Source organism: Poecilia latipinna, unplaced genomic scaffold, assembly GCF_001443285.1.
Source record: "Poecilia latipinna isolate Pla-1442-1.1 unplaced genomic scaffold, P_latipinna-1.0 Scaffold680, whole genome shotgun sequence".
NCBI classification, from domain to species: Eukaryota; Metazoa; Chordata; class Actinopteri; order Cyprinodontiformes; family Poeciliidae; genus Poecilia; species Poecilia latipinna.
The window spans coordinates 481,595-508,770 of NW_015113296.1; the positions used below are offsets into that span (position 1 = coordinate 481,595).

General features: G+C 39.4%; 1 protein-coding gene and 1 long non-coding RNA gene across 2 annotated transcripts in view; one reads left to right on the top strand and one right to left on the bottom strand.

Moving 5' to 3' along the window:
• The window catches only part of LOC106954779 (supervillin-like), a 49,100-nt gene that overhangs the window by 8,920 nt on the left and 13,004 nt on the right, over window positions 1-27,176 (top strand). Inside the window, exons 2-8 of the mRNA XM_015044527.1 lie at window positions 5,677-6,161; window positions 9,851-9,885; window positions 12,408-12,451; window positions 17,929-18,026; window positions 19,581-19,680; window positions 20,876-21,417; window positions 22,139-22,274. Of these exons, the coding sequence (XP_014900013.1) occupies window positions 5,797-6,161; window positions 9,851-9,885; window positions 12,408-12,451; window positions 17,929-18,026; window positions 19,581-19,680; window positions 20,876-21,417; window positions 22,139-22,274 (1,320 nt within the window). The 5' untranslated portion in view covers window positions 5,677-5,796. The remainder of the gene's footprint in view (window positions 1-5,676; window positions 6,162-9,850; window positions 9,886-12,407; window positions 12,452-17,928; window positions 18,027-19,580; window positions 19,681-20,875; window positions 21,418-22,138; window positions 22,275-27,176) is intronic.
• LOC106954780 (uncharacterized) lies at window positions 4,711-11,150 on the bottom strand. The gene is made up of 3 exons (XR_001426425.1): window positions 11,140-11,150; window positions 7,019-7,022; window positions 4,711-4,825 (listed from the first exon to the last, which is right to left on the bottom strand). It is a non-coding gene; the product is annotated as an uncharacterized LOC106954780 (long non-coding RNA).

A 27,176-nucleotide genomic window follows, 5' to 3' on the forward strand; every position in this document is an offset into this window, starting at 1 on the left:
TTTTGTGCATTTTGAACCAAGAATATGTCAAAAATGTTTACAGTTTCTGGGGAAAAACTCTTAAATGTCATTTCAAGGTTTTAAGTTGCGAAAGGAAAAAAAAAACAAAAAACGGGTAAAGTAAGGCCCAGTCAATGGAAGTACATTTTGATTAATTTAAATGGCATTATTATAAGACAACATACTCCACTGTTGTCTTTAAAAAATGACTCTAGTTAAAGACAAAATGTTTGCCTCATTGTTTCCAGTCTTCGGGTTACTCACTTTGTAAAATAAGAAGGATTTCCTTTAATTGTGTTGCATTTGAGACATGCAGCCTTTTCGATGTAATTTGACTGTTCCTGAGGAGGGCTGTGGCTGCATTCCTGTTTTGTCATTCTTGTAGAGGCATGTGATTTCTGCAGGAAAAACTGTTTGTTAGGCAACAGGTCAGCGTTTGCCCTCAGGTGGGTTTCTGTCTGTTCTTTATCTTAATCTCAAATATAAATGTTTTTGGTTGGTTTTCGTCCTTTTTAGGTAAGAAACACCATCAATGGCTACTCATAAAGGGAAGCTCACATTTAAACTACTTAAACACATAGTTGTATATTACAACCTTTTTTTTAATGGTAATAATTGAAGCCAGTGAAAACCCAAAATTTTCTCCAAAAATTATATTATGTAGGATCCAAATCATGTTTAATGTAGAAATGTAACACTATGATGTGGAAGACCACTGATTTGCTAGAGGATAAGCCACAACAATCTATTGCTAAAAAGTTCACTATTTAGAATGCTGAATGCAAACTTATTAAAGGAAAGTTAAGTGGAAGGTAAACATTTTGTAAGAAAAAAAAAAAGGTTAATTTGCTACTTGATTACTGCATATCCCAGATATCTGCTGGAAATGTCCCACTCTGTTCAGACACTCTGTAACCAGAGACAAAGCAAGAAGCTTCATATCTGGGCTAGGAAGAAAAAGGCAGCAGCTTTTCACAATATAGTAAACACTCTGTTTCAATTGGAAATCAATGTCCAGTTTGGAGGAAGGTTGGAAAAGCACAGAATGGTCCGGTGTAAAGGTTTCTTGGTCAGACGGAGACATTGGTTTCAGTTTCAATTAGGACGTTCAAAAATCTTTTGTCTTATTCTGTAAGCCACAATCATCAAAGTCAACAGAGCATTGTTTTTGAAATATAACACTGTTTGTAATGAATGTATATAACATAGTTTCACTTTCTGAGCTGAATTCTTGAATTAAAGATTTTTAATTATATTTTGATTCACTTAGATGCACCTACTAGTATTTCAAGTATTTATTTTCCTCCTGTAATATTCCTAAAATGGCAAATCACAATGTGTTGTACATGAGGAACTATGAAGTGCTAATCTTCTAGCAGCAGCTTTTTATGCTATCTGCCATTATTTGGTGTAGAAGATTTTTTATTTTTTTTTTTAGCTGTCAAGGTTCTGTTTAGTAATTTGTTAAGCATTCTTTTCCGCATGCGAAAAGCAAAACGAGAAGCTTTGGACTCCTTAGTTTTGTTATTTAATATTTTGGTATTTAGTGCTTACGCCTCAATCCACATTCTGCAGTACTTTCTTTTACACTGCAGGATTGCGTGAATATTTTTTACACCAACTTCTTCCTCCTTTTGAGTTCTGCTCTGCTGCATCTAATGATCAAGACAGTATTAGTAGCAGCTGCATAATTTATGCCGACTAATGTTGAACGTTATAATTGAATAATAATAATAATTTTGTCCACAAATATATGAAAATTCTACCACAACTTAAGAAGAATGCAAACCTTATATTGGATCTTCTTACCTTAGGGTTTATTTAGCAGGTTGTATTAAGTGTCTTGATTAATCATGTTTGAGCCGCGTTGTAACTTCTGCTTTTAAGATCAATTGCTGCTGGCATTTGCTTTCATTATGCAATTGCTTGCCTGTAATTGCTGAACTTTTTGTGAGTGGGAGGATGTTCAAAATTCAAATTGGTTTATTAAAAGAGGAAATTCAAACCTCTGTCTGCCTGTTAAAACAGGCTTTCTCACTGCCTCTGCCTGTCTGTTCTCTTGATATTTTCTTTTTGTATTGCAATGTTCACGGGCAACTTCCTTTATTAAACAATCTCTTGTGGTGAAATGTTTTCGCCATGGTCAGGAGGTGACATATTTAGCCTTTGTTGAGACAGCTCCTCCTCTGTGACAACTCCCTCTGTAGCAACAGAATCGCCCTGCTGATCGGGAACTGGAGGTTTAATCGCATGCCCCATTGGAGCAGAAATAAATATGACCGCATAAATTGGCAGGTAGAACCGGTATTGGCAATGATAGGAACTCACTGGCCAAATTTGTTTGCTTATCTGCAAGTAACTTTGCTGTATTTCCGAGTATATAACTTTAAATATGTAATTTCAGCACCAAAACACCATGCACTGTTTTCATTGCTGTTGATTTCCAAACAAAGCATATATTCCAGATGCATCCATGTCGGCTGAAAGAAGTGAGATATGACTCACCATGTTTTTAGTCCCCTCTTTGTTTCTTAAAATAACTACGGCAGCTTCCAAACAAAGCACCCTAAATGTGCTTGGTCTAAATGGACAAACTTAAGCGGACTGTGTAGCACTCCTTTTATAGGTAGAAGCCTAGGTCATTATGTAAGTGTCCTGAAACCATCATCCAAACTCAGGAGCTCTTGCCTTCATAAGGTAGTATGATGGCTTTGTCTTGGAGTGAGCAACAGCTTGCTGCTGTGACTTTATCGTGTTGCTTTATGAAGGAGTTTGTTGGCGCGTTTCCTGCTTTGCTTATTCAGCTTGTTGTGAGGTCTTTCTTTCTAAGATTCTCTGTGAACATTAAAGGTTTCTGTCATACTTGGGATTAATTATAAAACTAAAGAAAAACAACAACTGGAAAACAGAAAATGATGCATTCTTGCATACTTTGTTGGGAGTGCCAAGTCACACAAACCTTTACAGTATTTAGCTTTCAAAGAGTTTATTTATTTCTTTTTTAGGTTTTATACTTTTGCTTCCTTGTTTCTTTTTTTTTCAGTCCAGGTTTGTCAATATTACCATTTTTAGAGGAGCATTGATTAATTTCTTTAGTTTATGTGACTTAGTTTTAAGTTGGGATGTGATAATTTCATCCCTTCAGTGTTTCTTACTTTTGCAGTTTTGGTATCTTATTATCTGAAACTTTCAGGTTCTCAGGCTTTAGTCAGCTGCTTAAATGACATTAAATGATTCACTTCAGTATTTTATTACAATTTTTTTTAATGGGGCCAAAATCATGGTTATGGGTCAGTATTTATAGACCAGAAAGAGTCGTAAAGGATAAACTCCAGGTTTGTTCAAGCTTGTCAGCAGTGCAGAATAGACTATTTGAGTCAGTTCGTTTATCCTCTCATTCTTTCCTTTTTACCTTCCTTCTTTAGAGTCTCTCATTACTAACACTGCCCAGGCTCAGCGCTCTGAATTATGTTTTCCCATATCCTATAAATGTGAGAAGTTATACATTGAGTTAGGTCAGGCCCTGTAATTTGAGGGAGACCTGGGGGCTTCATTAAATCTGAGTCTCTCTAGTGTGTAACTGTACTTCTCTCTTACCCTCCTGCTTCCATTTTACTGTTCTAAGACATCATAGGCATGCTTTAGCTGTGAGAAATGTCTGTGGAAAAGCCCCTGTGCTTGATGTGTGGAGTGGTCAGAAACGGCACATAATCATTATTGCTGTTGTCAGCTGGCTTGTATTTATGTGTCTGTCGTTTTCAGGCCCCTACATCCATCCAACTTGTGGTTTTCTGCCCTGACATTACTCAATGGAACAGAGTGACTTCAGCTCAACCTTGTGATTTTTCTAGCTTTTTACTGTAAGCCATTAGTTTTCAAAAGGCAGTCGATTTATTTGATGTTTTTTACTGCTAAAATGTTGAGAAAGGGACATTTAACAAATCTAATAATTGCAACGGGTGGAAGCAAACCCAGCTTGCCTGTCATTCCTTGCATTAAAAGTTCCTTGCAAAATTAGTATTGTATTAGTACTGTTTAAAATCTATTACAACCACAAACTTTATTGTCCTTAACTGGTACTTTATGCGACAGACCAACACAAAGTAGCATGCTGTTGTGAGATGAAGCAAAAACAATGCATGACTTTCTAATTCTTCTACAAGGCAACTCTTAGAAGCTCATCCTGCATTTATTTTCAGCCTCTTTTACTCTAATTGCTCCTACATTAAATCTGTCCCTGCAAGCTGCCATCACAAGTAGCCTAACAGCACTCACACAAAATTATTTAGTTTATTATGAAGGGCTCAGGGATTTGGTACAGAACATTATTGAAGAAACAGGTGCAGGGTAAGGTTTTGGAGAATTTTAAGAACGTGTTGGGATATAAATCAGTTGCAGAGTTGTCAAGAAATGGGTATTGCACCTCAACAGACAAACCAGATAATTAAAGAGCGGGTATTATGTATTTTCTAGGCACGTAGTTCCATTTTATAGCATGATCAACTTACCTTCAGTTGTTATAAAAATGCTATATATCAAGACTAACTTAAATTTGACTTGACATCTGACAGCTTGAAACTGGCATCTGCAAGTTATCACAATTATTCTTCATGATGCTGTTTACAATCGTTCTTAGAAATGTTGGACATGGGGAAAATTTCTCATTATACTTAAAAAAAAAATCCATCCATTTTCTTTACACCATTGTCCCTTGGTGGGGTCGGGAGGGTTGCTGGTGCCCATCTCCAGCTAACCTTCCGGGAGAGAGGTGGGGTCACCCTGGACAGGTCGCTAGTCTGTCGCAGGGGAACACAGAGACTCACACCTAGGGGCAATTTGGAGAGGCCAGTTAACCTGACAGTCATGTTTTTGGACTGTTGGATGAAGCTGGAGTACCCAGAGAAAACCCACGCATGCACAGGGAGAACATGCAAACTCCATGCAGAAAGACCGGGGCAGGGAATCAAACCTAGAACCTTAAAAAGCCCATAAAAAAAAAAAAAAATCCACCAGTGGATTTAAAAATTAATAATACAAGATTATTTACTTGAAATAAGCTCCCATATCCTGCTTTAAAAAATAACTGTAAGTCAGTTTTGTCTTATTTCACGTGCATCCAAATATTTGAACTAGAAACTGTACCAAGGATACTTGGTGAGATTTTGTGTTTTTGCTGTGTACAAATCTGGGCTGACTCATTTTCCTTCTTCACAGTTCGTATATCACACAAAATCCCAATAAAATACAATAATTACATCTGTTGCTGGAAAGGCATTGTATATATGTTTACCCATAATAATTTGCACATTTGAGGCATAAAAACATGAGTAGAAAACACTTTTATACTCGTGCAGGATTTCTCTGGCTTTGCTTTTGTTTTAAATGTTGAGTCATTGCAAGGTAGGTGATTAGCACTGGTGCAAATCCCAAATCAAGCAAACAATAAAATGAGCTTATACGGTTAGTTTTATGCGTTTCTCAGTCCCCCTCCACTCCCTCTCCCTCTTTTCCACTCCCACTCTCCGTGAGTTAGTGGAATAAATGTTTAAATGAGAATCTTAATGTGATTTTCATAAATTGGGAGCTTGCACACATCCTTTTTATGGCGTAAGAGTCAAGTTGCTACAACTGTTTTGTCAATCATGAACTAATATGCCTTTCCTTTTCTGTTTGCAGCATTGTCATGGTTTTGGAGTGACCGCTTGCCTTCCAGGGAGCGTCCACTGAAAACTAAAAACCAGATCAGTTGATCCACTCGCCTAGAAACACCTCGCCCAGACAGATCTGAACTGCCTAATGGATGCAATAGACACCTTGCAGAGCTCGACCCCAGAGACGAAGGCTGAGCGCATCGCTCGCTACAAGGCAGAAAGGAGGAGGGAGTTGGCAGAGCGCTATGGCAACACAGAGGAATTCACTCCTAAATATGTCCGAAGGGACCGGAAAATTGGTGAGACATCCGAAACAGAGTCCTCTGGAACCAAGGAGAGAGAGAAACACGAGGATAATGGGTCAGAGCCAGCATACTCCAGGAGGGGGATGAGAACTAAAGTGGCAGACTCCGGTGATGAGGCCACCCACGAGTCAGACGCAAACTCTGACCTTAAAACGGAGACGGAGTCAGAGGTTGTGTCCTCAGTTGAGGCGTCTTCTAACTTCAGGTGAGTGCAGAACAAACACAAATCTGTTTTGCTGGGTGTTTGAGCAGGGCAGTCAGCAAGACATAAAGTTTACGAGAGCCGCCGTACACAGCGCTGCAGATGGCAGAGTCCTTTAGGAGGCAGAGCCGCTACAAAACACACTGCCGCACGTGCTTCATTTAAATGTCAGCATGGAAAACTCGGCTCTTAGCTGGAGCCGACTTGCATGTGCATCTGCTTAAGCTGTTACATAGTTAAGCGTTATGGCTTCCTTCTGAGGCACCTCTGAGCAAAGTGAAGGCAGCCTTTCTATAAAGCAGTTTGCTGTTTTCACAGCACTGAGGAGACAGCTTGACCCATTAAGGGAACACTTAGTGCTGTGTACTGTTTGAAGTAAACACAAAGAGAAGCTCTTCCAAAAATGGTGATGCGTGCAAAGCAGTGCTAGCACATTTAATTAGCCATTTTTCCCCAGTACTGCTTGATTTAATTCACTTGGTTTATATGGTGATGGAAGCTGGGGGGTTAAAAACTAACCCACATTATCAGGATTAGTCCAAAGACTTAAAGTTTGCTCATTGCACACCTGGAATGTTCCTCTGGGGTTTGCATATACGCGGAGGAAGAGCATGTCCAGTCCTAGGACCTGGGATTTTTGAGCTGTAAGCAAGCGCTGCATTGTGCTGCTTGCACATATCTGAACTTGTCTGTAACTATAGAAACTGCAGGAGGGAGCAGCAAAGGAGAGGAATGATTTGAGTTTGTGTCAAAGTTTTGATCTGGAGGGGGTAAAAAGTTATTAGCACAGTCAAGTTTTCTGTGATTTGCTATTGGAAGACTAGAAAATGTTTATTTCAGTCAATAAACACTGGAGGTACAGGACTTGTGACTTATCCCTCTGACTAGATGTTAACTGGTCACCTGCAAGAAAAATGCTTTAGGCTCCCTCTGTCTACTATTATGGTGCTTTTTGTCATTATGATAAAATTCTGTTTGCAAAATTCTAGTGTTTCACAAATATGGGGAATTTTGGGTGCCACTTGTCTCCTACGATAAAGTCAAATATTAGACGAAATGCAGCCAGAAGATGCAGAAAACGGATGGTCGTGTTTTGTTTGAAGTAGCAAGAAGTTGCCTTCACTTGTTGATCGTGCATACCCGTCATATTTTTGGCATCATGTCAGGTTTGTGACTTTCGCTGGATGCCAAAGTCGTGTTGTGTTGTCCTTTCATGTAAGCACTCTGCAAAACAAAGAGAAAATCAACAACTTGTTTGTTTTTGTCAGCTGACAACAACAAAAAATCCATTTGTTTTTGGTTTTAGTTAGGCATTGCGGTTCTCTAGGTTATTTCAAATTTGTCCTAAAATAAAATCTGTATTTTCACTGTAGAAAATAAAACTTTAAGACGTTTGTGATCTTTGTTTAATGTCTTCATTGACAACATGTTTGTTAAAGTGTTTGTATAAAGGAAACTGAGTGGTTTCAGTGATAAGGAAAGCTGTCTCTCATGACGTCTATCTGAGCCAAACAGCCCTTCTTCACTCTGACTGTCAGACCTGATGAGTGCCATTCCAAAATCTATGTTTAGTCTGCAGTTACATTTTTTTCCCAACTTCTTATAGTGAAACTACTTTATTGCTCTGATTACCTGATTCAATTGCACCGTACCAAATCAGAACAAACTATTTTTTTATGACACCATTGGAGTAAAATATTAACTAGAAGTAGCACGTTCTTTTTGCCACTTTTCTTTTTTAACATTGCATATTGTTTTCAAAACTCACTGTGAACTTTAGTATCTCACTTTCTAGAAATATACACCCGATTTGGCCGGTTTGGAGTCCATCCAACTGACTGAATACATCATTGATATTCAGATTGCGAATGCAAAATATCCGAAAAATATTGCATTCAGCCCTTTTCAATTACGATATTACAAACTGATGTTGCAGCGATGAATGCAATTCATTATATTGTGCAGCTCTAGCTTCATTATATTAAATAAAACCTGTAAACATCCTTAGTTTAACAGCAAATTAAGTAAGTCAATGCATCAGTGAGATTGTAACAAAAAGGATTCCGTTGTTGGAAATTGCAATCTTCTTACAGATTTTTTTTATTTTTTTTATTTTTTGCAAAGCATAAAAATTTGTCTTCTCATATTTGATGTGCAGCATCCTATCTGGACTGTGTGTTTTCCTTTTTAATCTAACAGTGGATGTATGACATAATTCACTGGAGCAAGAGGAAATTCACTTCAAGGAGCAGCTGTAGTGTAAATCTTTCTTGACTTTCCTCTGTATCACGGCCTTCTCTTCCTGTCTTCTCTTATTTGCTGAGCAACCCATTCTTTCTCTGTCATAGACAACTGATACATGTACCCCTCCTCCAGAGCTGATGGTCGACTCGACCAATGTCGCCTTGCCCTGCGGTTGCACAGGAGTGTTACATTAGAGCAACCAAACCAAAACGTCACCTTCCTAAAATGATATCCTAAGTAAAATTTGTATTACCAAAAGTGATTTTTTTTTTAATTGCCTAAATCATCTTTTGGCAAAAAAAGAGGTTGTGATTTATTCATTTATTTTTGATTACCTTTGGCAAGATCTTAAATAGCTGTGCAAGGGCTGATATGTTGTCAGACTGAATTCAGTTACTTACCAATTACTTGCATTTTTACACTTATTTAAATGTACCTATATACATCTGGTCTATTTACATAAATTATATCCACAATTGCATAGACTTGTGAAGGCTTGCAAATCCAAAACCCCTTTTCACCACAAAATCTAAATCATTATACGGTTAAATAAATAGAATTATAACTATTTCATTATAACTGTAGTCATTATGTAACATTTGCATCAGCAGAAATATTAAATTAAATGAAAACTAAATTATGGCAGATTTTTGTTTTAATGCTCTCTTTTAACCTTACAATGAGAATCTCCTTCTGGCCCAGATATTAAAGTTTTAAGTACTAATATGCAGATCATAATGGACAAAAAAAAAAAAAAAATCACATTAAAAATTTAATCTAACCAACATCATATTGACTCCATACCAATAATCAAATAGCTCTAGTTTATTGATCCAAAGTGACAGGCATCATGATGTCATGCAGTCACGTTTAGCTGTGACTGAATGCCTGACTGGTCCAATCCCCTTTAGATAAAATAAAGATTTTAAATCGACGGGAATCTTTTGGATCTAAGTTAATTTACCTTTACAGCCTATAGCTTAAGGCCTTGATTTTGATCTGCACCTTGCCCTTCATTAACCTTTAACCCCTTCCAGATGTCCACTATGATTCTCCTTTTGTGTCACCATCATCCCCTCCACTCTTCCTGCTGCATCATTGCTCCCCCCACTGCTTCCCTTTCCCCAGGCAGCTGCCGTCCCCATCCATTTTTAACGGTCATTACTTAGAGATGAATTGCTCCCTTCAGATGCGACCCAGGCAGCGCTGTTACATCACTGCTAGCATGCGGCATGTGTTAATGTGTCGAGAGCGTATCAAGTGAGACAAATGAACTGGATGGCTGCCGTTATTCAGTTCCAAGATTGTCTGAACTGTTTTAAAATGAGCCGACTACAAAATTACTGTAAGATCTTAGCAAGCTTTGGCTATAACAGCCATGCAGTCCCATTACTCCGTCACATTGGTGTGTAACCTCATCTATATCTGCCTTTCTCTCACTCTGTTAGGCTGCTGGAAACTGATGACCCAGAGGAGCCTAAGGGTAAGATGAACCCTCGACTTTCACTGCACTCAGATCCTCTATTGTTCCACATGCTGCTTTCTCATTCAACTGTTGCATATTAGTCAGTCTGAAAGGAACACTGAGCTCACTCACTGCTGATCACCTTATTGATGCTGGCATTGTAATAACCCCCCAGTCAGGAGGAGCCATCATCCCTGATGATGAGTTTGTTTTTGTAATTAGAAAGAAGAGGGTATTGCTTGGCAATTAGTTTCCAGCCTTCTGTCCAAACTTTTTGCTTGTGTGTGTATGTAAATATGCTTATGCTAGTTTGTTCTTCTGTTGATTCTGATATGCAGTTATGTGACGTGCTTGTTTAGTTCTGCATTCTGTACATTCGCATTTCTGCTGCTGTGCAGAGATGATTTAATTGAACCACTCCCAGCTTTCACTTCTAATCATCCACCTCGTTGCTTTCAATTGCTTTAATTTTCTCTTTTTGTGCAATTTGTAACCTTCTGATGTCGAACAATGTCGCTGTCAGACTGAAAACCTGTGACCATGTGTTGTTGGACTTCTTACAATCCACACAAGGTCTGTGTAAAATGTGTATCCTATCAACATGCTTAGGTCCTCATAGGTCCTCTGGTAGCACGATTTTAGCTTCACCAACTGCAGCTAAGAGTTGTGTGCAACTGACTATGAGGGAAGGTGGTGCGGTAGTTTGTGCGTCCTGCAACCAGGAAGCCACTCTGTCTTTTTATTTTTGAAGAGTTTAAAGCTGGAAACCAGAGCCAGCCCCAGACTTATTGCAGTTATTTCACTTTTAAATTCTGTTTTAAATTAAATAAACATGCTAGGAACTATGTTTCACATTTGGTGTGTGGAGGCCTTGGGATTCCCCTGGAGGAGCTGGTCCAAGTGCCTGGGGAGAGAGATGTCTGGGCTTCTCTGCTTAGGCTGCTGCCCCTTCGACCCGGCCCAGGATTAAAGACACATTTGGCTTTTTCTGACATTACACAGACATTTTGATTATCTTTTTCTTAATTTGGGCTGAAACACTGACATATTTATGGTGTGCTTGGAATTGCAGAAACATTGCTGATAAATTGTTTGACAGGAGAGAATTAAGGTTTTTACTGTCAGAATATTTATTTAGCTAGAAGAACTTGCTGGCATTGAGGTTGAAGTTTTTGCCTGGCAATGTCTCATGTTTACTTGAAGAGTTTCATTGATCATCCAGCCGACTTATTCTGAACTGCTTACCCAGACTCAGCTTTGTTAAACTGCGACCACAAAACCATTTAACTGCACGCAGTTTGTAAATACTGTTAGTTTTGACTTTTGTTAATGCTGGGAGGACTTCCCCTCTTCTCATGCTCTTATAAAGCTGATTTAAATACTGCCCTATTCTCAGAGCTTACAAGCTTTAGATTTGTTTATATTTTCAGCTCCAGGTCAAAGGTCGATCCAATAATCTCTCCACAGCTCTAAGAGGGCCATCTTGAAGGACAGATGCAAACACTTACTGAATCGTCTGTTAACCTTAGTGGGAGTTTTTCCATTGCTTTGGTTTTCTTTTCTCCCTCTCCCTCCAGCTTTGGCCTTGAATCACTGATGATCTAAAAGGAAAACACTGGATTCAAGTCAAAACTATGAGTGCAGTTTGAGTGGAGTCACCATTCTGCAATGCTTAATGTTTCCTCATTTGAAGTAAATCATGCTACGCTCCGAACAGCAGGGGAGCTGGGAAGCATAAATCAGAACGTGGAGGGTTTTTCCTCTTTCATTCGAAACATGTAGTTTTTCAGAGGCAAGCCATTATTTTGGTTAAAAAAAGACAATAAAAACAGATTTAAAGAGAGAGAATGGATGGAATTGTGGTGAATTAAGAAATTAATGGTGTGTTTGAAGATAGTTAAAGATAATGGATTCCTCATGTTCGTATTAGGAGATGATAATCTCGGTGCTGGTTTTCATCAAGTAGCTCATATGAGACCTGATTCTACCTTTCCCCTCAACAGATGCCTGAGCACAGAGGGAATCTGTTCCTCTGCATGGAAAAATCTGATATTAATATTGTTATTACTATAATGAGCTGTTGAGTCATCATTGACTTGTAAAACTGAACATGAGGCCAATTTTTCCATTTGCTGTTTTCAGCTTAAGACGCTGAAGTTAACAATGTTGACAACGTTACTGTTTACATTTTTCAGGATGTTATCCCCATGTTGTCCCTTGTGAGGACAACTTCCACTTCGACCCATACAAATCTGCAGGCATTTCTCTGTGCAAGTCATTATGTGGAGAACGAAGCCAATTTATGACAAACCAGTTTGGAAAGGATTGCATTTATATATATATATATATATATATATATATATATATATATATTTCAGAGCGACATTTGCATGCAGGGGTGTTTATTATTTTTCCTTTCAACTAACCACAACTAATCAATTTTTCTCTGACTTATTGCATGCTACAGGTTATTGTTTGAGAATCATAATCCTCATTGTTGACCTCATTGTAAACTTAATGCTTGCTTGTGTCCTTTTCAGCTGAGAAGGCTTCAGATTCTGCAGCCAAGATGTTGAATTTTAAGGTAAGGATCCATTCGTTCATCCATCCTTATCCTGCATCCGCCCATCCCAGAGTGCACACTCCACACAGGTTGCCATTCCATCACAGGGCAAAACAGAGAGAGGCAGGACCAGCAATCATACCTAGAGGCAATTTAAAATAACTAATTCGCCTAACAGATGGGTTTATGGACTGTGGGATGAAGACGATGTTCCTTCACCATGGCTTCTACTTGCTCAAGTCAAACTAGTTTGTCTGTGGAAGTAGCTCACCTAGCTGGGCCTCATAGATATAAAAAAAAAGCTGCAAATGGCTAGCTTAGAAACCGACCCTTATCTTCTCCCTCCTGACGTGTTGATTTGATCAAGTCAGTCACTTTGCCTGAAGTCACGCCACATGATTTTCATTATGTCATAAACAGCATCTTACTTACGAAGTATGACAGTTAAAATCAGTTGCCATCGTCTGTCTTCATCAAAAGGGTTTGGTTTGGTTTGCGTCCTTCTCTGTTTGTACAGCCAACCATGTTTCATCTTATGACCATTTTTCCAACAACAGTTATTAGAAGCTCAGTGTTTTAGTTTGCCTCTGTTTCATTTCGGCTGCAGGGCGCTGCATTTGTTAGCATTGTTGTTTTTCAGTAAGAAGGTCCCAAGTTTAAATCTTGATGTCAGGTCAATTAGGACCTTTGACTTTTTTTTTTTTTTTTTAATGCTTATTTTTTTGTGCCATCATTTCATACATCTGCCGTAATTTTTCATCCCTTCTCTGCTTTCTTTTATCTTGATTATGGTTCTGATTTTCCATCTCTGCATCTTTGATGAAACCAAAGTAAATCGAAACATCCTCATAATGGGTGGCACACAGTGATGTATGATCAGCACAAAATGTCCTTTGGCAAATGACTTTGTTTTGTTCTTGGAAAACTGGAATATGGTACAATGGAAACCACAAAAGTATAAAATTGGAAAGTAATTATGGAAGCAATTACATGTTTATTGGCTGCTCTAAACTGCCCCAGTTTGCCTTCTGTGGTCTCCTGCCTCTCATCAGTTAGCTGCTAGAGATAAGCACCGACCCCACAGGGAATCTGCAGGGATGGTCATTAGAAATGGACCTTTTCCTCCTGTTAAGGTTCTCCGATTATAGTAATAAACACATGTTTGGATTTGTCCTGGAAGGGGTTAAAAAATGTCAAATTACTGTTATTACAGCTCAGTCAGGGTATGTTCTTCTACTGTAGAGTAACATTTTAATTTCAAGGTAATCTAAGCACATTTTTGTCTGCATTTTGCATACAGCAAACTGTTTCAGACTATCATGCACCTGAAAGAAAGTAACTCAGGTCGGTGTGAATCCATAGAAAGATTAGAAACAATTCATCACTTACTTATTCAAAACCTCTAAATATGAACCTTTTTCAGCATCGAATAGTCAGTCGACTCGGTATCACCTCCTCACCTTTACATTCATCACTGAACAATAATTGCAGAGTTCTTTTTGAATGACTTCCACCTGTCTTTTGGTTTTTCTTGTTTATAAATTCACGTCTTTCTGAGTTGTCCTTCTATGTTGCTAGTATTTAAGTATGGAAATCCCCAAAGCCATCAAACTGACAGGATAAATTCAAGCTCCAAAAACCTGAACACGCAGATTTGTGGGTGATGTCACACACTGTGCCTGTGTTTAGGTCTTTCCATTTCACTTGGTGCTTTACTCCCAGCTTTTTCCAGAGCAGCTGTTGCACACTTCAGCTCTTCTCTGGAAGCTCAACTCCATTAATAACAAATTGAGCCATTTCTTAGCACACCGAACACTCTTGCACCTGGTTGCAAATCTGGCCAAATCCATGACTTCAGCATGCACAGTCTATGGAGAGATTAAAGCAGTTGTGGGAAGATTTTTTTTTTCTTCATGCTAAAAGATGATCTATGGAACAAAATTTTAAAATGTCCGAAATCCTGGGGGAGATCTGCACATATGAGTTTAAAAAAATGAACTATGGACCCATATGTGGTTTTCCCAGGCTGCTTAGGTTTCAGAAGTGGTTTGGTTTCATGATGTTTGATGTAAATAGCTGTTCTAATTTGGCGATTACAGACCAGCAGCAGAGCCAATGTTGGCCAAGTAAACCCAGATGGTAGCAAGTTGCTCCAACAAACAAACTTTGTGGGAAAGCAGGTTCCTATCGTACTCACAATGCTCCATCCCATCAGTGATTTTCCCTGATATATGTTATTGCACAGTGTCTCATTTGATGGTTAACTGTATTGAAAGCTGCCATTTGTCTGTCTTCACTATTCTCTGGTCGTTTATGCCTCCTCCACAGTTTCTATTGAAAAGTCAGTCAGTGTTTCAGTCAGAGAAGATGGCATCAGAGTTGAGTTTCAGTTTATCAACCTTTTAGCATAAATGCAAACAGAAAAAATACACTTCTGGAAAGAAAATTAACTGGCTTATAAATGGATTTTTCTCAGTGAAAATCTGAGAAATGATGATGGTAAATCCTGCTGTGTAGGAAACAACTTCCTCTCTCAACGATCAGTGGGCAGCACTTAGCTTGTAAGAGGCTTCTCTAATTTGGGGTATTTACACAATTTTAGGTATTTTCTTCACAGCTGGAGGCCCACTTATCCTCACCAGGTCACGCCAGGGGTTTGCTAAAGTGTTTACTCTCACAGCTGCGAGCTTCACTCTCAGCATGTGTGAAAAAGACTCGCTAGTAGACCTAAAAAGACAGAAACGGACAAATTCCTGTCTGTTCATTGAGTAGGTTGAACTAGTTTGAAATCATTTTAAAAATAGTTTTAAAGAAGGTTTGTTTTATTCTGTACAGAAACGGCACAAAATTTGACCGTAATGGCAAATTATTTCAAATGATTAGTAAAACTGATACGAAACAACCCAAAGGTGCGTTATGAGTTGATGCATGGTCAGTCGTAGAGGACAGGATTTGTTGTCAATCATTTTAATTTAGCTGCAATTCTCAAAAATCCTTAGCCAATTTCATTTTAACATGTAATCGAGGCCAAAAGTGTCGCCTTGACATAGAGCGGCCTTACCCATTTAAAAAGACGGTCAAACACAACCTGAGCTTTTGTGACAACCAACAGCAACATGGGATTTGTTGTTAAATTATTTTAATGAGAAAAAATTAAGAACTCAGAAAAATTTGAGGTGAAACAATCTCGTATAATTGCAACAACCCTAAAAAAGCCATAAAATGACAGAAAACATACTTCAAATAGCTGCATCATTATAGCTATTTGATGTAATACAGCAGAGCAAAAATGTAAATGTTTGACACAAAGATTCAATAGCTGCCCTTTTGCTGCAACCAGCTGTTCTCCCCGATGCTCTATTGTATTGCAAATGACTATATCATCCCTGGAAAAGAGGCATGAAACGACCAAATTTGCAGTATTAAATGGAGAGCGGTACAATGATGTGCAGCAGTTTGCAAGTTTATGTAAGGATTTTCTCATGGTTTGAGAAAATCCAACAAAATTCTAACTTTACGAGAAACCCATCAGCAGAAAACAACTTCATCCTCTTTACAAAAAGTTTACAATCTTAGCACACACGACATCTGGCCACAGTTAAGTGTTTTGTGTGGAGTAAAAGAAGGAGTGCAGAATTAGGCAGGGAACATTTTATTTGTTGAGGGAACAATGGATTCCATGAAAACCCTGAACGTTCCTGAAGGAAACACACCACTGCTTGTTTTCAAGGGGAACAAGAGCAACTCTAGACATGCCTCAAACACACCTCAAAGCCCACAATAATCCCAGCAAGTGCATAGTTTAGCAATTCTTTATGTTTCCTGGATTTAGATCCTTTAAAAGATCTACAGATGGGGTCTTCAAAGAGCCATTTACAAAGAATTAAAGTCATGTAAAAGCATTCTAGCTGGGTTTCCCTCATGATATCTAGAGATTTTATGCCTTGGAACCCAGTAAGCATTATCTTTATGTAAATCACATCAAAGGATGATGAATGTTGCCCGACTTTCTCCTTCCCAATACCCTGCTAAGATGGTAAAGAACAGTACGGTCCCCTCATGAAAATAAAAGGCCATGCATCTTCGGAGTCTTGTACAGCGGCTTCAATCGTTTTCCAGAGGTGAGATGGACTGCGGCATCCGTCAGGATTACAACCAGCTGTTCAATAACCATAAATTCAGATTTTTCAATGATGCTCCACAGCATTCCAACATACAAACTTTGAAATATACGTTTGACTCTCCACAGACAGGGCAAGGGTTTAAAATCTATGACAGTTGAAATCTGCACAAAGTATGAACAATGAGGGAGTTTAACTGAGATGACTGAAATACGATGTTGAGAAAACTCAATCGTTCCAAAATGTTTTTTGCATGCTCCATCCCAAAAGGTCCACTCTGTAGATTCAGTATAATATCAAATGTTCTTCCTACTTGACCTTTTTCTGGTGCAAATGTCCACCTGGGTCTGAGATTAACCTTGATACATGCCCTAGAAACAGAGGAGAGTTATTACAGTTGCAGTGGTTCCTGCTAAAGGTCCCTGAAGTGAAAATGTAACCGTATCTTGCTAAAACAAGTTGCTACATAGATGTATCTGGAGATGCACCCATCAGGTTTCTGGCTGATTTCAGTTTTTCTTCAGGTGCAGCCTGCATATTCTTTTTTTTTTTTTTTTTTTTTTTTTAAGGATAGTGGATATGAAAGATAAACATACTGTGAGGTTTTGTAGTACAGGTAGTAGTTTTGAACCCAGCTGAGAGAAGAAATTTAAAAGATGTTTCAAGTTCATTCACTAAGGAAGGCATTCTCCTTATCTGTATGATTCGGTTGAACCGAGTTTTTAAGTTTGCTGTCCTTTTTGCATTTATTTGTCTTTCTGCTGGTGAAAACCTTTATCAGACAGAGCTTGACGATGGAGCTGCAGCACCGGGTTATTGCGTAGCATAATCAACACTTAATGCTCAAGGAAGTTTGCCGTGTTTTAGTCCTTTGCTGAAACAGTTGGCAAAGCGCTCTGCTTACATCCTGTAGAATAACTCTCTTATCCCGTTTAAAGCCAAAGTAATTCCAAATAGGCAACTTTCTATTTTTGCTCAACAAATTATTCCTCAACTTTAACACTTCTGTGTTCTAAATCTGGAAACCAGTCCATTCATCTTTAGATTTTTCCTCCACCAGCTACCCGATTACCCTTCATGGAACAGACAAAAGATGGATGGATAAAAATGCATTCGCTCAAAAATGTACACTTAGTATTAGTGCATTTAATTACATTTTTATACATTTATTCCTTATGTTGAGCAGCATTCTGCTACATTCCAGCTTTGCTGGAGCACTGCAAGGGTTAACTACCATTCTTAAAAGAAGGGGTGGAGTCTTATTTATTCACTCACTTCCTTTATCGGGATATTCGTTACAGCTGGAGTAGAACTTTGACAGGATTGCTTCCATATCTTGGCCTAATCTTTATTTCCCCAACCTTTCTGTATTTGTAGGAAGTGGAGGGAGAAGTGGATGGTAGCAGCACCCAGCGCTGTGATGACAGCGCAAAGCATCAACTGATCAGCAGTGACAGGGAGGGAACTTCCACCAGGTGAGCGCTTCAGTGATTTCAGCGTGGGTAGGACTGCTTTATTTGATTTTTATCCGACCTCTTTGCTTCCTAATGGATTTTGTGAGCTGGGGCTCAGACATCAGTGATAATAGACTGAAACAACTTGGAAAGCGGTGCCACCCACGCGCAGCAAACAGAGCATGCTGAATGCAGCGGAGAGGTTATTACAGATCCTATTGAATGCCTGTCAAATGTCATATGGGATAAACCAGGCAGGTAAACCTGTAGGACTAGCCCGCATGAGACTATTAATATACAAACACACAATAGTTTGCACCAAAATGGAGCGAATGTTGTGCTGACAGCCAGACTGTAGTTAACAGTGCAGTTTGCAACCTTTGAGTTTTCTTTCAGTTTTTCTTTATTGTCTGCATAAGGCCTGAGTCGTCATTCATACTGTTCAGCTTCCCGCCCAATCAGGAAGCATTTGAGTTCATGTTATTGTCTCCACTTAAGACTTTGTCGCTGGTCCTGTTGGCAAACTTTAGTTACACAAAATAAGAATTTTCTCTGATTAAATAAAAACAACTTTAAATAAAAATGTGAAGCGTGAGGTAATTAAAAGACAGTTCCCGGACAGGATTTGACTGTCCGTGGGCCAGCTGAGCTTCCACTACCTCCCACACATAACTTACAGCTGAAACACAGTTGTAAAAGAAAAATAAAACATTTTATTTGACTTGAATTTTTTTATGTCAAAGTTTCCTTCAGGAAGACGCTGACAGTCTATTTGTCATTAACGATCTGAGTGTAATGGAGAGACAGAAATGCTGCATTGAGTGTTTGTACAAACGTGGCTCTTAGTGTAAAGCACATTGAGTGGTCAATAAAACTAGGGCTCTTTATAAATGGACCTCCATTACCATTGACAGATTTGACTCTTATGATTATGCTGAATCAGTTTCCCATCGGTTTAGAAACGGACGCGTTGGAAACAGGATGGTGCTCTTGAACGCATCGTCTCTGACTGTCTCTTGTTGTTTTCCCAGATTGAAATGACTGATGCAGATGTTGACATAAATTTTGACTGAACGTTTTGTTTCACAGTCTTTAAATGTGGTAAAAAAAATAAAAATAAAAAACCTACTGAATGCACAAAGTAAATATGCACCAGAATGTTGTCTGGTTTTGTGATGCTCTGATCTGTCAATACAAGTTTCAGCTAGTTGTGATATGAGGAAATTAACATTCAGAACATTTTGCTATGCCTTCTGCTCTGAAGGGTTGTCAATTATATGTATTAGGAGGAGATGTAACATTAAAATGGGATTTCATTACTATATTAGAACAACTAAATAATTGTGCATTTAAATTGTGATCTATATTAATGATTAGCTTAGTTGCAGTGAAACAAAGCCTCTCCTATGTACACCAATGTATCATACAGCTTGAATTTTATTTATTAAATTTATGTTTGCTTTTTAATGTGCTTTTTCTGTCCTCCTAAGTTTTTTGATTACTGAAATCTACATTGTTACCCATTTCTGTGTATTCTTCCCATCAGCCTTGTGCATTATTTTCTGATAATTGCAGCCTCTCCAATGCTGATAAAGAAAAAGCAATGGAAGAGTCAACTCAGGAATCTTCCTGGAAGGAGCAGCAGGAAAATACTGCCACTACCGAGGAGAAGCAGGTCAGTTTTAATGTGAAATTTGATGTATTGTGCAGCTCTAAAGCTAAAACATTTGCTTAAGAATTGGATCACATTTTCATAAATCTATGAACTCAGCTGCAGTATTAAAGGGATCTCTGTGGGTTGTGTTTGGATGGATTGTATTTTCCTGCACTGAAAAAGACCTCATGCAAGCCAATTCCTAAATCCTTACGCACCTTGAAGTTTGGCTGGGTGTTTTTAAGGCCTGGTTTAGTTTAGATTCCTTTTTTATTTTTTCCTTTCTTTCTTTCTTTGGAAGTCACCTTTCAGTTTATAATTCATACTCTTAATGTAGAGTTACAACATAGATCCTGACTCGTTCTTTTCCATAAGCAGACATAATGTCAATACTTTGCCCAAATCTTAATGATTTTAACTCCACACACACACACACACACACACACACACACACACACACACACACACACATCCAGCGGCACTCTGCGCTCCAGTATTTATTAAAGAAGACCACCAGGTTAGCATTACACTGTCACACCCAGCCTGCTCTCACAATCTGCTTCTCCTCCTAAATCAGCACGCCCTCCCAACCTTTGGCCCGTCCGTACAATGCGTGGGGACTGTTCCAGCTGCTGTCGGCTCTCCTAAGTGATAACATACTGAGCTCACACTGCATACGTTACTTGGTGTTGCAGTCTTAAATTACTGATCACAGCTTTAAAGCGTTAGATATTTTTAGATGCCTCAGCCTTGCAGCTTTATTTCATGTGACATCTGTTCCCTGTTAGATTGCAAAATGTTTTTGATTTTATTCAAAAGGGAAAAAAGACTGAAATTGTATTTTTTTTTTCAGTTGTATTACAGATTTTGGTCACAAACATTAAGGCCTTGCATGCCTTTAAAACAAAAAAATATAAAAGTAAGTTTTTGAAAACATCTTCTGATATTTGTCTTTTCTTTTTAATAAATTAGCTTGTTTACATGCTGAATGGAAGCAGGAAAAGACAAAATGGCAATAAATGGGTGAGAAATGGAGCAAAGGCATGAGTTGGCTCAGAGCAGCAAAACAAACTTTGGGGTTTTCAGTGTTTTGTGGAATATACAGAAAGACAAACTGTTGAAACTTGTCGTCTTACAGAGTTATCGTCCCCAGGCGAAACGAAATTTATGTTGTTCTGACAGTTGAATCGTGTCTCTTCTTCTTCCCCTGCTGCAGCCTTTCAGTTTCCTGTCAGACCGAGCTTCTCCTCCCAGCAAGAACAGAGATGCGTCGCCCCCTCCCAGTCCACTCAGCCACTCTGCACCTTCGCTCCAGCGCCAAGACTCTGGGCCTCAGGGCATCAGGGGAATCCTAAAGAAGAGCCGCTCCACCAGCGTGGAGTCGGACCACAGCGAGGGCATGTCGACCGGGATGCCTTCCCGGCAAACCAGCGTCACCTTGAGCCACCCTGAGAGCGATGAAGAAGAGGAAGACGAGGACGACGAAGTGGAAGAAGAGGAGGATGTTGAGGAAGAGGTCAGCAGGGAGAGCGATAAAGAGGACGACTCACCAGCTGATGACATCCCGGACGGGGGCAGCTTCAGCGTGCACCGAAAGGAGAAGAACAGCGGCGGCAGCACCAGCAGCAGAGAGAGCTTTGAGGAGATGCGGAGTCCGTCGCCCGATGAGAGCCTGGAGACCACGTCGACCGTCTCCGAGGACGTCGACGAGCTGGAGAGCAGCTTGGATCAGAGTCAAGGCTCCGCGCTGAAACACAGGTCAGGATACGCGCAGACGCGCTCATAGTGATGGAATCAAACAGGAAAATACCAGCAAATAAAACACCTGATAGTCTAGTAGAATAGTTTAGATTTGGGGCAAACATTTTAACATTTGTTACATTTTCAGCTGGTGTGGTTCATTTTCTCACTGCATTGTGTCAAACAGTCAAAACCCAACTTGTTCCTCCCCTCGCCTCTAGTGGCGCTGCATCGTGTTGTTGAAGGAAACGACACGAAAACCTCAGAAGTAGACATGAGCACAACTCACTCCTTCGCAATGTGTAGACAACAATGGAGTAGTGTCAGATTTTAGCGGTTGTAGGATTTCTCTTTTGTCGTTGGTAAAAGACCACGGACATGCTTTGGTTGTATTTACCCAGAATGCACTGCGCTGCAGTTCGGTCTCCGGTACGCTTGCATTCACATACGCACCAAAGTTCACTTCAACCGAACCGAGACTTCGGTTTTTAGATGGACCTGAGTTTGCAGATTAATTCACAAACGAATCAAACTTTCCAGACAAACTGATTGAGTTCTATTAAACCGGGCCTAAACCTAAACAGTTGGGAAAATTTTTGATAGTTCTTTTCACTACTTTTACTTCTGACACAAAATAAGGTTTTCCAACAAGACAAGCAAAAACTGTTTGGATCAAGTTTGAAGAGCTCCGCAATAATTACAATGACGCCTTTTTTTTTTTTTTTTTTTTTTTCCTCAGACTGGCTGTGTCGTCTGGCGAGGACGCTGAAAATAAGGACAGACCGAGGAAGTCCAAACCGCCGCAGGTGATCCAAACGTCACTGGCAGATCGCTTCACCCAGCTTCACGATGCTGAGACTGCCTGGAAGAAAAAGGTCAGTTCCCACACCGGCTCTATCACATCAAAATAAGCTGTTTTTATTTAAAGACAAGAATCAAATTAAATATCAAATATTTGCTGCAGATTTTCTGCTTTTTGAACATAGTTGGTAATAAAGTGGAACCAAATTTAAGTTGAACATTTTTAAACGAGATTGAAGTGCCGTCTAGGAATCTGGAAGCTGAATTGGAGTTATGGTTCAAAATCTGATTTCAGTATTCTTCATGTCTGGATATGTATAAACAAAGGAGAAATTATTAAGAGAAAATATTTCTCTTTACAGAAATTATTCAATATCCTTTCATCCCAATATTCTGTCCATTCATCCTTCATTTTGTTCTTCCTTCCATCATTCTTTCCTTCTACTTGTCCTTTCTCTCCTTCATCATCTTCTTTGTGAAATCTTTCCTCTTTCCTCTAGTTTTTCTTTGTCTCCTTTCTTACTCATTTTTGTCTTTCCTTGTATTCCCTCCATTTTTCCTTTCTCTCTGGAAAAGTCTGGTGTTTTTGTCTCTCTGAAGTAATGAGGCGCAGCCAATATATGGAAAGTGTTTGGGACTCGGAGGGTCACAGCAGCTTTTTAAACCAAAGGATATTTTACGCGTTTGCTGGTGTGATTTTAATCATTCACATCCATTAGTTTGTTTCTGACGTGACACCGCTAAAGCACATATTTATTGTTTTCTTACTCAGACTTTGATGATAAAAGCCATATTTATTGCATTGCATCGGTTTTATGATGGCACCAAGTTTTATTTAGGGCTTCGGAGAAGTGGCAGTAATGAGCGAACCCAGCCAAACACTTCAGCCTCTGCTTGGCTATGTGCAGACGTAAGGGGCGACTTGGCTGTGGACATGTCTCTCCGTCTGCTGAATCAGCATATTTCCTCCAGCCGGCCGCTGCCAGGAGAGCATGTGGTTCAGAGCTATGGGGTTTAAGAGCGGAGATCCAGAGCTCAGCTTCCCTCCACTTGTAAAAATAAAACTCTACACCATGACCAAACACCTGAAAAGCCTCCAACCTAATGCGTCCTTCTTCTTCTGGCTTTTCTGCTCACTTGTTCCTCTCCTGTTCTCAAGGTTGGAAAAATAGATTTCTCCACATGCCAGCGTTTTGTGTTCACCACATAATTGATTTTCTCGCCAGTATTTGTATAAACTTTCAGGTCAAACAGTTTTGTACCACGAATCCTGGAATAGTTGTGCATGCCATCATCTTATGCACCTCACACACCCTTCTCAGTGAAAATATGAGCACCTGCACAGAAGAGCTTGTAGTTGGAAAGTAAACGACACACTATTTTTTTTTTCTTTATTTTTTTTTTAAACCATTCCATTCACAGAGCTCGTGTTTGCACAACGCGTTGTGCCACGTTGTGCATCTGTGTAGAGCATCTTTTGACTCGATGTCTGTGAACATCAGTGACCCCCTTTTGGGATTTCTGGTTGGAGCTCAAACTTCATCCAAATGATGAGCTAACCTCAGATCCTCTCCAAGTCTGGAAAAAGCTGCTCAACAAAATTCGACCCAGTTCCCCTCCTCTGTCACATGCTGAACTATGATGTCATATTTTATTTGTGTGGTCGCTCTTGATTATGACACATCAGCACAAATCCATAGCGTAAAAATGTGCATTTGCAACCCTCGCACGCATGAGCGAGGGCCAAGCAGTTGTCCAGAAGGTCTTTAGGGCTTCTCCTTTTATTTCTGTCTGAAATTATGGCCTTTGCTTAAATAGGATGTCTGCAAAGCACAGATTCGAGCACCAAAGCCATCTCTTCCTCAGCTCACACATGGTCGTTCCTGCAACGTTTTTTTTTTTTTTTTTCTCTTTTGAGAAAACTGCTTTGTTTTTTGAAGTTCTGGTGTTTATTTTCATTCAAGCTTACACAGTTAGATCAGATGTTTGTGCTCTTTGGTAGAAATGTGAAATGATGGAGAATAAAACATGTAGGGTTGAGGCTGTGATTAGGTCCAGATGTTTCCTGTTAGACCTGCTGAGCCTTTTTCTGCACCCTGGTGTTGTAAAGCGATGCCTGGTTGTAAATTTGATTCAAAACGAGGCAAGTTGAGTCATGAGGAATAATTGTTAGTCATATGTTGTGATGACTGATGACATCTTTTTGTTTTGTTTTGGGGTTTTTTCACAAAAGGTCAGCAAACAACATGGAAAAAGCTGCTTTGTGGCTGTAAATGAAGGTCTGCCCTTGTGAAGACTTTTCAAACATATTATAGTAAATCTATAAATAATTTGGAAATGCAGGATTTTCCTGCATTTCCAAATTTACATGTATAAATTACATGTATACTTTGTTTTGTATACATGTAATGAGTCAACAAATCAACAAAAACAGGATTGTCTGTATAAGGCCTGCAGCATAATATTTTTTCTTTTTCTATAGCTTTTAGATCTGAAAACTGGTTTTATATCCTTCCACTTTGAATAGAAATTATTCATTTGTGCACATTATGATTTGTTGTCTTTGCATCTCCAAACGCATATGAACATTCCCACCCCACTCACTTCCTGTAGACTTCCGTGTAAAATCTTGAAACCGTAATCTGCATCTTCCCCATTCTCCGCTTGTAATTTTCCTTTCTCCTTCCCTCCTTTCTTTGTTTTTTACTCTTTTATTGCTCTCCTAGTTCCTCCTGCCCTCTGTGGCTCCTGTCTACATCTACAGACTCTGCTCCTTTCTTTGACTTTGACACCTGCCTGTCTACCTTTCCTCATTTCTCCAGGTGAGTGTGTGCACATGAAATGGCGCATGTTCCTGTTTAGCATGGGCTTGCTTACTATTAGGGATGCACTGATTACAGTTTTCTGGCCAGTTCCAATTATTTATTTGTTTATTTATTCATTTATTTGTCTGAAAAGTTGCTAAATATAGCAACAAAGATGCTAAGTTGGCAACAGTGGGGTGACTGATTATTAATCATGCCCTTCTCGTCTGTCAGTCAGGCCTCTCTCATGTCAAAAGTAAAGAATATTTGTGTTTCTATTGACCATACAACTGCGCAATTTGAGATTTTGAAAAATCTCAAATTTTATTTTATTTTATTTTTTATTTTTTGGAGATTTTTGAGATGGGGGGATGAATCAGAATTGGTTTATTTTGAAAAGCAGCAATGAAAACACCTTTTTTGCATCAGACAAGCCACATGATCAACAAGCAGATGTTGCCACTGGTGCAACCCACAAAGAAGAAGACAAGAAGTAGTTTGAGGATAATGGTGCAGCATTTTCATTGACAATGTTCTGCACACATTTGTAATGGAAAGGCAGCTATGGCTGATTTTCAGACTTTAGCAGAGAGCGAGAGATGATTGGTGGAAAAGATCGATTCGTCACGAATCGGCCTGTTGCCGACCTCCCTCCCAAAATGAAAGAAATCGGCACCAATTTATCGGCGCACCCCTTCTTACTATGTTGCTTTTTTCATGCAGCATGTGTCCCAGACAAGCCGTCTCCATTTTTGTTCCTCACAGAGAAGTCGGAGCTAATTTAAATGTATCTTGCTGCTTCACAGGTGGTTTATACCTGTGTTTACGCTGAAGGCCACAGCTGGGTTAGAGGGGAAAAGCTGCAGGTTTTTGGGGGCCTCATCATCTCTGGAGTCCCGTCAGGCCAAGGTATTTCCCCTCTGTGATTGACTCCAGACAGGTTTGTAGCTGTAGTTTATGACGGGACAGAAGAATGTAATAGAGCTCATGTTTAGGTAGTTGTGTATGTATATACGGTAGCATCGCTGAATGCTACCGATTTAAAGTGTCTCTAATGTGGTGCTTTAAGCATTTCAAGTTTTATAAAATATGATGTGTTTATTTGAAGAAGCTGCTGGGTGTTTGCATACCATTAATGTCTTAATCAGTCTGTCAAATCCTCGGCGTTCAGCTGGTCGCTCGTGATATGCATGGTTTTATTGAGGGGACAAAGAGGACTTCTATATGCGGACATGTTTGCACTTATGCTGAACCTGACTGTATATCAACCGGATGAAAAATTAACTCAATGCTGCATTGTGTTAAATATGGTTGGATCTGAACGTTTAGACGTTTAATCAAGATTTCACCTCATTCTCAAACTCGTAAGCATGGTTTCATTTTTATTACTCCTGTCACCAACGTACATATGTTACAGGGACCGGTTTTTCTCAGAATGGCAGAGGAAAATGTAAGAAAAAACCTCCAGGCTGCTCGTTAAGACACAGATGTTCAGTTTCCATCTTTTCAATAAAATGCAGCACAAGCCTGAAAGAGGGCTTTACTCACCCGTGTCAACGCTTCTTTTTACATGCAAAGTAAACAATGAGCTCATTTTGATGCTCAGCTCCAGTGTTTTTGTAGGGCTCTGGCTCAGTAGGTCGACTCGTTTCATCCACCCTTGGGTGAGATGCTAAAGCCCCGGCTGATGGGCAGTCAGACATGGCAGCTCTGTTTTCCATTTGTGTTTGCGAGTGTGTGGGTGTGTGTGAAGCAGAGATGGGATTGGAAACAGTTTGCAGTATATCAGGATGATCAAATGGGATTCTTTGAACTTTTCTTATGTCACCAGGGAAACATGCTTCTTTTTCTTCTGTGGTTAATTCTGTTTCTATGGTCCACGACAGGGAGTATTCAATTTAAAAAGTTGTTGAAAGACACAAGAAACAACAGCTTCCTGTAAATGTCAGCTTTAATATCTGTCTAGTCTGTTATTAGATAAAACTACTAAATAAAGTTGTGACTTTTGGGGGGGGAATCCTTTGTCTGAAAATCATCAACTCTGCATCTGCTACATTGCTGAATAGAATCCAATATACTTTTTATTTTCCTTCCAATCTTTCTGTGGAGCGACAGCAATCAGCCTCAGTGTGATGATTAAAAGATTTAAGGAACGCCAACACGTCTATTTTC